The sequence below is a fragment of the Misgurnus anguillicaudatus genome, chromosome 20 (genome assembly GCF_027580225.2).
Source record: "Misgurnus anguillicaudatus chromosome 20, ASM2758022v2, whole genome shotgun sequence".
NCBI lineage: Eukaryota > Metazoa > Chordata > Actinopteri > Cypriniformes > Cobitidae > Misgurnus > Misgurnus anguillicaudatus.
Window position 1 is genome coordinate 29,751,471 of NC_073356.2, and position 17,910 is coordinate 29,769,380.

At 35.2% G+C, this 17,910-nt stretch overlaps 1 protein-coding gene across 1 annotated transcript; it reads left to right on the forward strand.

The window, feature by feature from the left end:
- Window positions 1-355: 355 nt before the first annotated feature.
- Window positions 356-13,650, forward strand: LOC129455896 (neuronal pentraxin-2). Its single transcript, XM_073858483.1, has 6 exons — window positions 356-464; window positions 4,986-6,009; window positions 7,826-8,369; window positions 8,694-8,962; window positions 12,040-12,219; window positions 12,297-13,650. The coding sequence occupies exons 2-6, from the start codon at window positions 5,281-5,283 to the stop codon at window positions 12,504-12,506; spliced, it is 1,932 nt and encodes a 643-aa protein (XP_073714584.1). The 5' UTR covers window positions 356-464; window positions 4,986-5,280; the 3' UTR covers window positions 12,507-13,650.
- The last annotated feature ends 4,260 nt before the right edge of the window (window positions 13,651-17,910 follow it).

Genomic DNA, 17,910 nt, shown 5'->3' on the forward strand with positions numbered 1-17,910 from the left:
CCATTGCGACGTGGATTGAAATATATGGAGGGCTAAATATTTTTTTAATGCATCAAAATTTTAAATATATTTCAAAATATACAAAAATATATTTTTGTAAACATATTCCAAAATATATTTCAGCAAATATACTTTTGGCCATTTTTTGTATATTTTTAAAATATTTAAAAATATATTTTAATGGGAAAACTGAATGTCACATTGACACAAAAGCAATTTTCGGGGTTTATTAAAAAAACAAATATCATTGTTTAGCACAAATTAAGGGGCAATACAATTGAATCTCATAAGAAAATGGGAGGGAGCAAGAGGTGGAGAAAGTTTATCCTCCCTAAAGCAAATCCCTTTCAATCTGATCAGGGTGTTTGAATGGACTGCCTAACCCCAACTCTATGGCGCGACTGCATTTGTTAATTTGTTTTCTTGCTATAAAACAGATGGAGCTTATTGAGTTACGTCAACAGGTATGATTTTGATCCATGTTTGTGTTTTAGTGCCATTTTGTTTGATTTAGATGAATTACAGAATGCTGCTTAAAAAAATCTTATGAGCAATTCTTTTGTTTTAATATAAACAACAATATAAAATCTAATTAGTTTTAGGCAGACTAAATGATATGCTTTAACAGAACATAATCAGCTTTTTCTCACATAGACAAGTTACACGTCCCTTATAGAGACAATAATCAGTCAATATCATAGTGTTTAAGCAGAAATTTGTATGCTTTAAAAATGACATTAGTTCTATATTGTATTCTGTATGTTGTTTAAAAAAAATCTTCAGTCTTAGAAGAGCTTTTTGCAATAATGCTTTAATGGGAACAGCTTGCTTTGATCTGTGTATGTTTTTTAACATTTTGAAGTGGTGTTCATAAAACTTAGTTTGTGATAAGTACACACAGGACACCATTTATGACACAGTGTGACCTGAACATGGTGAACAAATCTCAGTATGCCCTGATGTCACCTTTTTATTCCAATGACCTGCATATATGCTTCTTACAATACTAATCATTCAGCATGTATATATGCTATTATATTAATTTATAATATATAATATAGCCTTTATACACAATATAACATTTGACACAAAGAAACATTTTTTTATTATTCTGGAGAGTTTGTACTTTTTATTCTCAAAAATCGTTAAAGGGATAGTTCACCCAAAAATGAAAATTATATAATTTACTCATTTACTCGTGCTGTTCTAAACCTGTATATGAGTTTTTAACAGTTGGACACAAAAGTAAGATATTTTGATAAATGATGGTAACCACACAGTTGACGTACCTATTGACTTCCAAATACTTTTTTGGATGCTTTAAAAATCACACGGTATGTGCCATTCATGACATCTGTTTGTGACATGATACAGTCCAATTTAAAGGATTTAGCATTAGTCTATCTCTCTTTATTGAATTAGTCTCTGAATAAGGACTATGTAAATGATCCAGCAGATTGATTTAAGCATCAATGCAAGTCGGGAATGGTTGAGATCAGAGTTGTCACTTGACTCTGCTCCCCTTTGCTCAGCTACACACTCAAAAAAAGGTACAAAAGTTGTGACTTGGGTGGTAGCTTTTTAAAAAGTAACCTCAAAGGTACATATCTGTAAGACCTTTTTAAAGGTACCATCCCGGTGACAACTTTTGTACCTTTTGTGTCTGAAAGTGTAGTTGAGATTCTTCTAAATAGTTTGTCAATTTAATTCAGTGCATACAATTTGCACATCCATTTGACTGTTTTAAGCACTTTACAAAATTTTGATTCTTTGTAAAGTATGGGCATGGATGTAGACATCTCTATTTGCTTATAGTCTAACAAAGCTGAACGGACCTTCACAGTTACATTGATCTTTTCTCACCTACTTTGAGTACTGTCTGATTTTTTTTGTCTGAGGTTGTGTGCCATACAGCGTGAGAAACACATTTTAGTACAGAACTGGCAAGCTGCTTACATTACTAGTCTGCTGACCACATGCACCTATAATGTTTCTGAATTGACTTTTAAGCAGCAGACTGCAACACGGTACTATCAACACATGTGATCATTACAGTACAGCAGAAAGAGTCCGCCCTGAGCATGTCAAGCCAATTCACCATGACCAATCCTCACTAGATCCTATTAGATAATCAACCTTGGAGACGCTTCTTACTTGCTTGGAAAACTGTGACGTGGTACAGTATCCTCAGGTAGATTGTCTTAACCAGAGGTTTTCAAACTGGGGTCCCTCGGAAGGTTCCTAGGGCTCCTAAAAAAATTTAAGAAATAAAGACCAAAGTAAAAACAGTAAAAGTTAGATTTGTAAACAATTTGCTGTCTTTATAATATCACAATTACTCTAACTCTTTATCTAACACAATTTAAACGTGCCTTTTATATAAAAAATATTGATGTATGCATATGAATATTAGGAAAGGGTGTTCCTCAATGAATGTTGAACCTCACTGAAGGTTCGTCAACATTTAGGGATCATGGTGTATATATGTGTACAAACCCCAGTTAAAATGTGACACTGTAAAAAGTTTAATAAAATCAGAATGCAGTGATTTTCAAATCTCATAAACCCAAATTTTATTATAATAAATAATTATAACAAACTAAATAATAAAAGTTTATACTGAAAAAATGTACAGTTTTAAGTAGAGATGCACCAATATATCGACCAATAATCTGTATTGGTCGATAAAAGCAATTTTTTCACACTATCATGGACGTTATATATCCTGTCAACCAAATGTGAACAGGAAAATGCAATGAATTTGAGTTCTGTGTATAGAAAATGTTAAGAAGCATCACTTTATTGTTCAATATTAATTGTCATAACATGAATGAATAGCATTCAGAAAATGTAATCTTCAGAATTTAGTTAGGCAACTTAATATAATCACTAAAATATCAGCAGATATCGGTCTGAAAAATTGGCTATTGCTATCGGTGGTAAAATGTAATATTGTGCATGTCTAGTTTTAGACAAATAAAATTTAATTTTACAAATAAATTTGATTGCTGTAACACATCTCAAATTTGGGACAGGGATATATGTACCATCCACTCTTACCAACTGTATGTGTCTGTATATATAAATGAGCAATTCAAGCGTTATGGATTTGACATTTTGAGTCGAAAAATAAAAAACTTTTCAGAATGTACTGTATTATTACCAGTATATTGAAACATCTGTTTATATTTTTCTAAAGCCCTGATGATAAAGTCAGAAAAATATTACGTCTTCTGTTTTAGATAAGGACTTATACCTGTACAAGCGTTATGGATGTGATGTGACAAAAAATAGGACAACATACTTTGTAGGAACTCTGTGAATTAATATGCACAAACCAGAAATGGAGAAGAGACGGCTTTTCAATAAACAAATAATATTTTACTTTCATTTCGTGTGTGCATTTGAGGAAGAAACGATGGAAAATAATTGGAAAATGAAAAATGTAATACTTTTGAGATCTGGTATTTATCAGTATGGTTACAAATTTTCAGAAAAATTCCGTAGAAATTACAGTATTACTTGCAGCTGGTTGCCGGGAACTTACTGTAAATTTAAAAAACTTTTGTGTAACCACATCTAGATCATATCTTTATCCAAGTGATTTTCATGCAAATGGACCTCACCATAAAATAAAACTGTAAAAAAGTTCTGTAGAAATTACTTGCTACTGGTAACTTACCGTAGATTTAAATTTATGTTATTTAGTCTTTATCTTTACAGAATAAAACTACAGTCTCATGCAAAGCATTCTGGGAACCAGAAATCATCATCCACCTTTTTCTGTTTTTTTTTTGCTTCAGATTTTGTTTCCCAGAATGCTTTACTCTGTAAAGACAAAGACTTGTAAATGTTTAAAGGAATATTCCATTTTCTTAAAAGAAAAATCCAGATAATTTACTCACCACCATGTCATCCAAAATGTTGATGTCTTTCTTTGTTCAGTCAAGAAGAAATTCTGTTTTTTGAGGAAAACATTGCAGGACTTTTCTTATTTTAATGGACTTTAATAGACACCAACAATTACTACTTAACTCAACACTTAACAGTTTTTTTCAACGGAGTTTCAAAGGACTATAAACAATCCCAAACGAGGCATAAGGGTCTTATCTAGCAAAACGATTGTCATTTTTGACAATAAAAATAACAAATATACACTTTTAAAGCACAACTTCTCGTCTAGATCCGGTCGTGATGCGCCAGCGTGACCTCACGCAATACGTCAAGAGGTCACAGAGGACGAACGCGAAACTCCGCCCCAGTGTTTACAAGTGTGTTGAAAGAGGACTGTTCCTACGTTGTTGTATGTCAACTGATACTAATTAATGTCTTTGTGTCAGTTTATTGTTTACAATGGTCCGCAAATGTGCGTTTTATATATGTAACACGTGACCTCCCTACGTCACTACGCATTTACGTTAGGTCACGCTGGACCGGACCTAGACGAAAAGTTGTGGTTCAAAAGAGCATATATTTATTTTTCTTGTCAAAAATGGCAATTGTTTCGCTAGATAAGACCCTTATGCCTTGTTTGGGATCGTTTATAGTCCTTTGAAACTCCGTTGAAAAGAACTGTTATGTGTTGAGTTAAGTATTAAGTGTTGGTGTCCATTAAAGTCCATTAAAATTAGAAAAATCCTGCAATGTTTTCCTCAAAAAACATAATTTCTTCTGGACTGAGCGAAGAGAGACATCGGCATTTTGGATGACATGGTGGTGGGTAAGTTGTCTGGATTTTTCTTTTAAGAAAATTGAATATTCCTTTAATATTCATTTAACTTTGAACAAAATGTTGCCAGTAAATAACATAGGCCTACATTTAAATCTACTGTAAGTTACCGGCAACCAGTAGCAAGTAATTTCAACAGAACTTTTTTACAGTTTTATTTTATGATCTAGATGCGGTTACACAAAAGTTCCTTATCTCTGAGTTTTTTGGGCATGGCTTTATTACGACTAAAATATAGCTTTTGTATAATCTGCAGGAATGTACCTTGGCCTAACAGTATCCGGAAATTAAAGGATTAATTTTAACTGCCAAACTCCGGAGAGGTGGCGTGCCAAAGACCTCATCAACCTGGTGCCAGGGAACAATCAACCACTCCTATTGCCTTTTCTATGTGGTAAAGTAATGACGTAACATCCTGCGGATGCTGGTATGCCTCGATGCAACATTTGATGGATTTTTAACTGTTCAAAGAAATGGTAACTGAATTGAAATTATCAGAGATTCGTCATGGATTCCCAAATCCATTCATTGTTCTCCCATGACATATTTTCATGGCTCACATCAGTTTAAATAGGAATTTTATGATGGTGAAAACCACAAATCAAGCCCTTATGTTGCTGCCTTTCTCCGAACACATGTACTGGATTTTTCATGGACTGTATAAACCCCCTCTCTGCCTTTTTCCTCTTCTCGTTCTATCCTTATTGCCCTCAATCACAGTTAGTAGCGTGCCAGGTTTGGAATACGACTGGGGAACGCAACCCAAGCTTGTTTGCATCCCGATCCCTGTGGATGCAGACCTAAGCTGTTTAACACCAGGTGGGGCTGCTCATGGGCCTAGCAGCGATGGCCATTCAGATGGGCATGCAAATGGACATCACGGGCCAGTTAGCGGGCCGCCAAATAGCCACACCACCAGTAGTAGCCGACATGGCATGTCTGACGAGGCCAAAGCCACCATCCTTCACCTTAGGGAGAGCCTTGTACGACAGAAGGAAACTATTCTGGATCAGCGGGAGACCATCCGGGAACTGACGGCTAAACTGACCCTCTGTGAGGGCTTTGGGAGAGGGCATCATGATGATAACCATCATAGCCCACCAAGCCACAACTCCCATCATTCCTCAAATCACTATGCCGATCCACACTTTCCTTTGAATGGGCACCGCAATGACCATCACAGAGGCAAATCTCCATATCTGGGCAAACACGGAGGCTTCTCCCCTGAACAAACAGGAAGGACTCTGCAGGCTTTGAAAGAGAGGCTGGAAAATCTTCAGGTGCATACATTTTCTTGATATATGTATTAAAAGAAATGATAGTCACAGTGCAGTTAGATTAAAAACGGCATTAAAAAACAAAGAAATGAAATGCATAATGCTTGCTTTTTATGTATCTGCTTTATAACTCATGAAAGTGACATTATTATAATCGCGTTGTCTTTTGAGTAAATGCATACACAGCGTACCGGTGACGAATGTCTGCAATGTGCTTGTTGTTGCCACCACCAATTAGCTTCATCTGCCTTGAGCCATTAAGCGTGGACTGATATGGCGTGGTGTAAAGCTGGATTTGCTGTGACTATTTGAAGAAAGGAGGGGCCTGTAGTGTCATAATGCTAAAGAATGTTAATGATATGATAAAGGATCATGCAAGTCACTGCAGAAATTTTGTTTTTCCCATATAGCACAACAAAAATGATCTGGCAATTTTTTTTTCTGGCCAAAATATAAAAGTTTATAAATATAGAATGTTATAAAGTATATTTTTGCATAAAGTATAATTTACAGATATTATAAATATATATTTAATATATATATTTAAGATTTATACTATATTAACAGAAACAAGTAATTTTCCCAATGCAACATGAATGTAAATACTTTAAAATATTTTTAAAATATATTTCAAAATATACAAAAAAATGGAAAAATATACAAAAAAATATATTGATGAAAAAGAAATTTTTATAAACATATTCAGCATATTATATTTATTTTTATGAAATATATTTACATTTTTATATATATATATATATATATTTAAAAATAAGTTTGCTGTATAATATATTATACAGCATATATTATACAGAATATATTTTAATTTTTATATATATTTAAAAATAAATGTAAAAATAAGTTTGCTGTATAAGTTTCTATAAACCTGGTCTTGAAATCTATTTTTTATTATAACAAATGATATCACAAGAGCAAGAGAGCTGTTTTCACAAACATGCTCATAATTGATATTCATTTCATACAAATGTAAAAAAAAAAACAAGAAGGTAATATAAAGGTTTTTTTTATTATTCGTAAATGGTTTCAAACAAACCATCCTTTTAGCAGAACTGTTGTGCATTTCCAAGCAACTCACAGTGGTATTTTGGTGTATTAAAGTATTTTATTAAAACTTTTTAGGGTAATGTGGAACTTACAGATACATTTGAGGAGTACTGGTCTGGTCTTGGTCTTGATTTGATTTAACATATGGCATACACTGTGCGATTTACCATCTGAATTTGAGCCGATTTCTGAGATGTGCGACTTTTTGTAAGCGTGCGAATTTCAGCTTCATCCCATTTTTTTTTTTTGTCGTGCAGTGAACAGGGAGGCGGTACAGGGAGACAATTAACCTCTCCTGACCAGCAATTGGACAGTCGGATGAATTTCTGACATGTCGGAATTTTTGGTCGCTCCTTGTTACTGTGCGTTCACACCAAACGCATAAGAGGCGACAAGTGCGAGTGATTTACATGTTAAGTCAATGCAAATACGTGAATAGGCATCCTGCAGTGCGGTACCCGCGAATTGAGCGTTGCCGCGGGAAACGCGCGAGTTGAAAAATCTGAACTTTGCCAGAAAATTGTCCAGCATTGACCAATCAGGAGCTTGCTTTATTAGTGACGTGATTACAGAAAGCGAGTTGAGTTTGTGAGCTTGGGCTTTACACCGTATTCGATTTACTCGTACAATGTCATTTGACAAATTCCACAAAACACAAACCACAGTGTATGCACAGCTTTTGATCACCACATTAGTTAGTCCCATCAAGCATATTGTTGATTTATTTATCTTTTCTACGTCCTTATTCTCACAGACAAGAAATTCTTCCAGTTCCTACTCGAGTTCTTTGAGAGATCTCCTACAGCGCAAGATCAACGCGCTTGAAGAACAGCTCCATCATCACTATGAGAGCGACCATAACAACGGTCACCACGACAATCATCACGGACATGATGACCACCGTAATAATCACCACAGCAGCCATGATAGTCACCATGGCAACCACCATGCCAACCATCACGATGACCATCACTCCAGTCCCAATTATAACCACCATTACAGTTATCTCTACGACCGTCGCAACCATCACCATGACAACCATCATAACAGTCATGATGACCACCACGACAGCGACCATGATGATCACCATGAAAATCATCAAAACGGTCACGATGACCACCACGATGAGGATGTGCATCAAAGCAATGGTCACGACCATGATGGACATCAAGGCAGTGATGGGCATGGCAACCATCGGCAGATTCCCTACAAACCAACCGGGTCAAGATTATCCAGTCGAGGAGCACACAATAAGCTAGAAACAGTGCTTAGCAATCTTCACAAGACTCCTGAAACAGGTTATACGTCTTACAAGTACATAAAAGCACATAAAATACATATAAAGATAAGAGGTCTTTAAAATTTGTTAAAACGCTAACACTTTTCATTTTATTGGCTCCTTAGGATTAATCTAAGATGCTTTATCATTTTCATAACTGTCTCTCTAGACAAAAGCATCTGCTAAATGTATAAATATTTTTACAAATGTGTGATATTACTGTCAATATCTGAATTAATATATTTATATTAATTCATTGTTCCAAGTCACCAATTAAACAGTATAGCGTCTGTCCAAGTGTTGATATGAGATCTCATTAAACCCTTGTCTTTACATTCAACAGAACCCAACAAAAAGCACAAGAATCCTGACGCTTTTCAGATCGGCTTCCCAATGCGCACCAACTACATGTACGGCCGAATCAAGCGCACACTTTTGAACGAGATCTTTGCCCTGACAGTCTGTCTTTGGCTGAAAGGGGGCTCAGGTCCTGGGATAGGAACGCCGTTTTCTTACTCTGTCCCAGGACAAGCCAACGAACTTGTCCTGATTGAGTGGGGCAACAATCCAATGGAGCTTCTAGTGAACGACAAGGGACAGAAATTGGGTTGTGTATAACTCAACCAAAAAGTAATAAATTCAGCAAATCCACACTCTGGGTTATTTTCAACCCAGAAACATCCTAGTGTTGTGTTGTTTCAACCCAAAATGCTGGGTTATTTCAACATATTTTTGGGTCAAATATAAACATTTTCTGGATTATCTTCCACCCAGCATTGGGGGATAAAGGGATGAACCCATCCCGTTGGGTTGTAATTTAATCTATGCTTGGTTAATTTAACCCAACAGCTGTGTTTATTTCCCAACACTGGGTTGAAAATAACCCAGCATTTTTTTAAAGTGTTAGGAGAAATAAAAATACAAACAAATTTGAATACATTATGGTTATATAAAGATATAATATTAATGTAGATCGTATACGTTATTTAATCATAAACATAATAAATGTTTATGTTCATATTGAAATCTTCAATAATATGGACTTTTAATTGCAGACTTGGCAAATCTGAGCTCAGTTTGTGATGTTGAGACCTCTATTGTAACTAATAGAGACATTTGTCTTTTTCAAAGTGAAATGTCAGCAAAGGTTTCCACTGCCCTCCATTTAACTCTTTCCCCGCCATTGACGAGTTATCCCGTCAATTAAAGGGACAATGTGTAGTTTTTTTAAAGTATTTTATTAGTCAAAATCAATGTTTTAATTCATAAATATGTCCTCATTAGTGTCAAATTACCTCCAAGAAGGCTTCCATGTCTTTCCGCCATATTGAAAAACTATAATAGCAGAGCAACGCGTTTTCGTTCAGAACACGTGAACCAGCTGAAACTGACAAGGAGATCAGTGTGTACAAAACGTCTACCGTAGTTGCGACATGCATTTGGAAAAGCGAGGCGCTAGAGAGCAATATTCATTTCAATGCAAAATACAATTTCACCACTAGATGGGGGGAAATCCTACTTACTGCGCGATTGTGCTATGGGATTACCCAACTGAAGCAAAAAAATTATTTACTAATTTTAAACTCTGTGTATGTTTTGATAATCGTTCTGAATCTGATCTCGAAAAAAAATCCCTTCACAAAAATACAATTATTTCAGCTTTTTGCTAAAAAATATGTATTTTTGAAGAAAAATACCCATATTTAAGAGTTTATAAGCAGAGTAAAAAATATAGAAGGGGTGAAACCTTTTTCCCTATTTTTTTTTGTTTGTGAGTTTGAAAGCAGAGGGTCTGTTCTTTCATTTGATATATTTCTATGTTTATATATTTTTTAGAAAAAAAATTTCCTGGAAGGCATTTTGTGAAACTTTTGTGAAAATCAGAAAAAATGCTGGCGGGCCACTTTGCAAAAAATGGCTGGCGGGGAATGAGTTAATCTCAATAAAATGAGAAATTTTCAGTGATTTTTCTTATATGAACTCATAACTGTACCAAGACAAAATTGTTATGATCAAATGCAGTGCTGTAGTTAATGCTCATTATGGACAGGCTACCCAGTCTCACAAAGTTTTGTGATATAGTCACGTATTTTTTTATTCTTTTTTGTGCCATTATTACGAAATTTCATGTTTTTTCGTGATCGTATAACAAATTCCTGTTTTCGTGTGATTGGTTACTCAAGTGCTTTTTCCTAGTTTTAAACCATTGTCACTTTGGTTTAGGGTTAGATTTGGTGCTTGCATTAGAATGTCACTTTATATATTGGTTAATACTATTTTTTCTGGTTTATTTTTTTATATGTCACCTGGCGTTAGGGTTAGAGTTGGGTTTGGTTAGGGATGTCATTTTATGTAAATCTAACCCTAAACCGAAGCGACAATGGTAAGAAAATAGGACAAAACAGTCCAGTAACCAATATGTGATAATCACACGAAAACAGGAATTCGTTATACGATCACGGAAAAACACGAAATTTCGTGATAATAGCACGAAAAAAGAATAAAAAAATACGTGACTATATAACAAGAAAAAGGGGTCACCAGATTTAGCTACCCTATAATGTCGCCCTTGTCCTGTCCTTGTGACGATTTGCAAAGCTGTCTCTTCCTGTTGGCGTCCCAGCCATTTGCATCATCCTATCTAACTAGTTAATGGCTTATCCTAGGTGACGTGTGAATACATTCTACTTTGTTGTTGTTTTTAAACCAGGAAGATCTTATCTTATTAATTACTCTTTACATACACATTTGCGTATGTTTAAGTAGTTGGACTATTACTTCTTCAGGTCACTTTGTACAAACAAGTCAAGATAAAAGATTGCAAGGTCATTGAAAAAGTAGTTACCTGGTGTAGTAACCTTGTGCACACGGTGCCAGATAAAAGACAGTGCAGGACAGAAGACAATGCAATACATTACAAGATATATAGTCTTTGATTCTTGTAAACATCTTTACATATAAAATAGCAGAAGTTGGTAGCAGCATAAAAACGTGTAATATGCAAAATACAGCATTTAAAGTGTGATGTGCAGATAAAACAGCACTGATTTATCAATATCATAAATAGCATAGTTCAGGGATACTTTATTATTAAAGGGATACTCCATCCAAATATCAAAATTACCCCATGATTTACTCACACATGTCCATCATCTTTCAGATAAACACATTTGGAGATATTTACTGCAAGCTTTATAGTGGTAGAACTTTAAAACAGGGATCAGGGAACAAATTCTGACTTTAACCCCCCAAAAAGTGCATCCATCCTTCACAAAAGTAATCCACACGGCTACAAGGGGTTAATTAAGGTCTTCTGTGCGATTTTCTTTTTTTTTGTATGAAAAATATCCATATTTCAAAATGTATATACTATAATAACTAGTTAGCAAATTTTTGATTTGGCTGGATTATTGCTTTAAGGTAAGGATTACTTAAGGTTTGGTAAAAGAGGATGCGCATACACAAGCTATGAACTGTTTGTTTTGCTAATATCAAAATCATATTAAATTGATATAAGCGAAAAGATTTTAGCTCACTTAGCAGAGCATTGCAGTATAGCCTACTTTAGATTTAATTCACTGCAAGTCACATTGGATAAAAGAATCTGAAAAATGTATAAATGCATATGTAAAAAGCATATGTCTATAAGTAAAGCAGATTTATTAAAGCTGTACTCTTCCCTTTTTCAGGCTGTCACTCTTCCTCTTTCTCTGACGGACAGTAAGTGGCATCATCTCTGCGTGACATGGTCCACACGTGACGGCACGTGGGAGGCTTATCAGGATGGTGTGAAAAGGGGCTCTGGGGAAAATCTGTCTCCTTGGCATTCAATTAAACCAGGAGGGGTCTTTATTCTTGGACAGGAACAGGTATGTCACACAGATTCACACATCAGGGAATCAAATAAGTGGCACTCGCACTAACTTACAACCATCTTGCATGATAGGACACTCTGGGTGGCCGATTTGATGCCACGCAGTCTTTCGTGGGCGAAATGTCAGACCTGCAGCTGTGGTCACGTGTGCTCACTTCTACCGAGATCTTCAACCAAGCTTCCTGCTCAAGCCACCTCACCGGTGATGTCATCACCTGGAGTGAACCAATAGTTGAACTCCACGGGGGTGTCATGAAGTATCCATTCGATCCTTGTCATTAAGGATCTATTGATCATTCTTGCCATGCAGTTCACTTTACCCCAAAAGAGCTGCAGATGAGGTTAAAGCCACTAAGTAGATACCTCTGCTTTACCTGCAACAGGTGGATGATTATGAATCCACAATGCAATACTAGGCAGGACTACAGTATGTTGAAGAGATTTCAAGGTTGGCTAATAGGATTTCAGAAAGGTCCACATAGGCCTTTGGCATTTAACTAAGCACTTTATTAGTTTAAGTGTTTCAAGTATACTGCATATCGATAAGCAGTGGGGATGTCAACACACTGGCTTAACTCTTGCGTGTTTTTATTTCGCTTGCAAGTTTTCAAAGCCTAGCTGAAAGTTTCGTATCGCATATAATTTATGCTTGAATGCATCACATTTGAAGATTTTATAAACTCTGAATGGTTTTTTTTGTACTGCTTTAGGGTTTCTGAGCTGTTAAAAAGGATTTTTTGTATGTCACAAGTAGTCTATGGACAGGTGGACTGCTGTCATGGGTTTACATATGCACACGCCAGAAAACTACTTTAGCAGCTGAATGAAAATGTTGAGGTGTCCATGGCAACACGGCTTTAAGGCGGATTAAAGGGCTGAAAGCTCCATCTCTCTCTCTCTTTCTCTCTCTTGTGATTTTATTTTACATAATGCATAATACACATAATACAACTGAAACAGACATGCAGTTTAATAAGTAAATGAATATGCATTAAGAGTAACCTACCGTTTTACCATGCACATTGTGTAAATAAGCTGCTGACTGCACTTTGTTATTCTGTAATATGTATATCAATGCTTTTATGTAGAGTATGTGCTGTAGTGATTCATTTGAAGGCACATTAAAAATCAGATGGGGTATATGCAATATCTCTTGTATCTCTTTGTATCATAAATTTGTATGCATGCGTGTGTGTGTGGGTTCACAGACAGACTGCATAAATCAGCTTTTAAAAATGTTTAACCTTGCCTTTAGTTTGTATCTATTTGTTTCCAAATGCACTTACAGTAGTTTATTTGTTTACTTTCTTGTATCTTTGATGTACAAAGCAGATATATGTGTATATACCATATTTTTAATAATTATAAACAATATGTCCTTAATGTCCTTAAGGCCTGTAAGCCAAAATGTATAAGCATGTATTAAATTATTTGTAAATAAAGTAATGGTTTTGAACTCTTTGAGTCTTTAACATGAGTTTGATAAATAGTATTGCATGTATTCAAATAGCTCTTATCTTTAAAGTGAAAATACTTGAAAAACTGATTTTAAGATCTCATTTTGTAATTAAAAGTAGGTCATAATGCATTGTGTATGTGTATATTGGTATGTTCCTTTAGAAAAATGTATATGTGCGCCCTCTAGTGTACAACAGGTGTATTGTGAATGTAAAATAAATGGTCCAATCAAATTAGCCAATATAACAGGGTTGTGCCTGAACGAGTTCATTTAACGAAAGTTCATGAACTAGTTCATATTTTGGGCGAACGTGAACTGAACGTACTGCATTACTGCCTGATGAACGCAAGGTGAACTCGTTCATTCTGGGGCTTGTGAACGGCACGTTCTCTCACTTTAACGTCATTCAGTAGGGTGCCAGATTTCTATAGAGTCTTCGAGGCGAAAACACTGCCACCAGGCTGCATACGTCATCAAAACAACACTGACTGGACGCTGCTGAAATCCCTGCCGCGCCACTCATATAGTTTAACATTAAAAAACATCATATTTGTCCTAAATCGTTAACGATTAACAAAGGCTGCTTACGCATATTCTGGATCTTGAAATAGACTCTAGCCGTTTCTCAATACCAAGTACGCCAAGTTCGGACTTGTGTCCTTCCTAGTTCGGACTTGCAAGTTCAGACTCGAAAGAAAGAACTTCTGACGCAAAATGCATTCTGGGAAACTTCGCTGTCATAAGTCCACACAAGTCTCCTCTGATGCATCCTCGATAAAATGGACGGATCAACAACACATCCGGGGATTTTATGTGAACTTGGGCTTGATGCGAACTTTGAATTGGAACAGTACTTGGTGGGCCGCGACTGATGACGTTTCACAAGTCCACAAGAACGCAAGTACAGACAAGAACGCATATTGAGAAACGGCTTCTGACTAAGCTCACGCTATTTAACGTGCACGTGCGGTGTGCAATACCTGCGAGTTGTCATACACGCAACACCTCGCAGCGCTTCTCGCCCGGAAAACCCCCTTGAAGCACCCGGCTAGCCTTTCAAGGTATGTGCAAGCAAATACAAAAATTAAAAGACAGTCAATGCTCGTAAACCCTGGTTGGATAAGGATTTAAAGTTGGATATGAAGATGAAATTTGATGCATTTAGCTTCAGTGTTAAACTGATAAAATAATTCCTGTCTGTGGTTCTATATGGGCTATAATGGCAATATTTAAAAAAAAAATATGGGGAAAATAACTAAATTAGTTCATTTTTGGAACTGTGAACTAGTTCAAAATTTGGAAATATGAACTATGAACTGAACTAGTTCATCTTAAAATTTGTGAACTGTGAACTGAACTAGTTCTTGTAGAAAGTGAACTTTCCCAACACTGCAATATAACAATATCATCAGTGCGTTTGACATGTAGTTATTATTATGAAAAATTATTGAGGCATTATTTTTTACTAAAATGGGATTTAAAACTCCTTTATCAACAATTAAAGGTGCAGTGTGTAATTTTTAAAAGGATCTCTTTACAGAAATGCAAAATAATATACAAAATTATATTATCAGGGGTGTATAAAGACATGTTTTTATCTACGTACACCGAGGGTCCCCTTACATGCAAGTTGCCAATGTGTGCTGCCATTTTTGTATAGAAACCCTTTAATGGACAAACTTTTTTACTAAGTTGTCTCCGTCAATTACATTTTTTTTGGTGGTGGCTACTGTAGCTTCTCTATGCGTTTCAAATGCTAGGGAAGAGCAGTGGACTGAGCCATTGCCTGCAATTCGCAACCTCGCCACTAGATGCCGCTAAAATTTACACACTGCACCTTTAAGGGTCCTAAAAAGTTCAAGTTTTATTATCATCACCACACAAATCTTTGCACATACAGTAGCCTACTGTGCAAATGTTTTAGGCCACCATCACCAGCTTTGTTGTTTTAGCAAAGTTTTAATGTCCATCCATATTTATTTTTTAAGATACAAACAGAAAATATGTAAACAAAATTAAAAACAAAACAATTTTCAAAACCAAATGTCTTCATCAGGCATCAGTCAGTATTTAGTGTGACCTCTCTTGGCACGAAACACATCTTGAGCTTTTTTGAGGAGACTTGAAAATTAGAAATTAGTATTTAATTTCATTTAGGTTTAAGTGGAAGGGAAGTTTACCAGTATGACACTTCAGCTTCATACTTTTTATACTGTTTTTAATACTACATAATTCCTGTATTTTCTGGTTGTATTCTAATTAAGAGACTGAGAAATAATTATATATGATCACTATACAATTGCAAAAACAACAAATGTAATAGTAGCATGGTGGCACAGACTTTTGCACAGTACTGTAGTTGTAATATATTTTCACAATTCACCTACTGTAGCCTATAAGAATAAAAAAAGCATTTTCTTTATATGGTCTTTAAAAACAATGACTGCACTCAAGTACAATTAAGTCGTAAACTGAAACTGTAATCTTGCCGTCTGCAGGTTCTGAGACAAGGCATCTAAGAATGAAGATAAGCAGCTGTCAGGGGACATAACAGCACCAGCTGGTGCCTTTAAACATGAAGAGTTTGTGAGAAAGCCAATGTAATCTATTCGAGCCTTAATACAACATATCTTACAATGTTATCTTTTTGTCTGCAGGAATGTTTAAGGAAAATGATGTACTTCAACATCTCCTCTTATTATTTCTATTTTTAAAACGTATCTTCCTTATCACCACTTTTTATAATAGTAATAATATTAATGTGCAGTGAAATGTGGCATTTTAACTGGATTTTTCTCTGTAAGAGAAGACATTTACAAAGAACCCAAGGTTTCATAAAGAAAATAAGAGGTACTCTGTTACCACAGTGCTGGGGAGGACAGCCGAGGTCTCACAGGATTTAAGGTAAATGGCAGATGGCAAATGAAAAGATAGGGTTTGCACTGGGCTTTGTTTGTCCGACCTTTCTTTTTTTATCTTGCATGTTGGCTCATAGATTTTCAGTCACAGTGCTTATAACATGCATGAATGTCTAAAACTATTTGGACATTAGTACAAACATAGGTCATTCTTATAATTGCAAGTAAACAGTAACAGAAAATTGGATTGAATAAGAATGGTCTTCTACCTTGTTATGCACATACAATATTAAATGATTATTAGTGGCTTATAGGAAAAACAAAATGTTATGGTAAAAACACTGAATTTGGCTAAACAATTTTCACTATCTGCATTTTATTATATCTTTTTTATTATATATCAAGCAATATTTTTTCATAAGCACAATACTCTCTAGTATTTGGTTTGCGGAAAATACAGCAGAGATGTCTAAGTGCACCTTAGCCTAATGTTTAGGTATTCATAGTATTTTTTTTTAGGATTAGACATTGACTTATTGATCATATGTACAGTACCAGTACAAATATATTTACAAATCTGCAAACGTCTGTGAGAATTATATAACAAAATGTAGGCTCTAGTTGCAGTTTTACATTTCATCCTCTGGGTGGCAGAAAAGTATTTCTAATTAAAATGGCATCCGTATAATCATGTTTTTCATATTAACAACATAAAAAAAAATTTTTTTCGTTTTCCCCCACACATTTATGTATTGCTTACCCTAATTATGGTCTTAGATCATTAATATTTTTTGGTACACTCTAAAAACAAACGGTGCTATATAGCACCAAAAGTGGTTCTTTGCTCGTAATCATAGAAGAACCGTTTTTAGTGCCATATAGCACCAGTGAAGCACCTGTGTAGAACCATATAGTGCTATGTAGAATCATATTTGGTGCTATAGTGGTTCTATATGGCCCCTATATGTTTCTACACAGGTGCTTCACTGGTGCTTCACCGGTGCTATATGGCACTAAAAACGGTTCTTCTGTGATTACGATCCAAAGCAATAGTTTGGTTCTATATAGCACCGTTTGTTTTTTTAAAGTGTAGTTGTCACTTTTCTATGGAGAGTTGGGCTTTAGGCCCATATAATTTTACCAGTATTTAACTTCCTATTTTTGCTTATTCATTAATTTTCTGCATTTCAGAATTTAACTTTATGCTGTAATGTCATTCATATAATCTACATAATATACATTTTTAACAAATGTTTTACTTTAAGTTGTTTTTTATTTGTTCTTAATATTTGTTCTTTATCAGTTAATACATTAAAATCAGGAAATGAACAACATGTTACTATTGTGACAACTTTCTAATAGGATAACA

Excerpts from the sequence above, each read along its gene's own strand:
- LOC129455896 (XM_073858483.1), top strand. The coding sequence starts at position 5,281 with ATGGCTCACATCAGTTTAAATAGGAATTTTATGATGGTGAAAACCACA. Across the intron at positions 8,370-8,693 it reads TCACAAGACTCCTGAAACAG|AACCCAACAAAAAGCACAAG; the intron begins GTTATACGTCTT and ends TACATTCAACAG. Across the intron at positions 8,963-12,039 it reads AGGGACAGAAATTGGGTTGT|GCTGTCACTCTTCCTCTTTC; the intron begins GTATAACTCAAC and ends TCCCTTTTTCAG.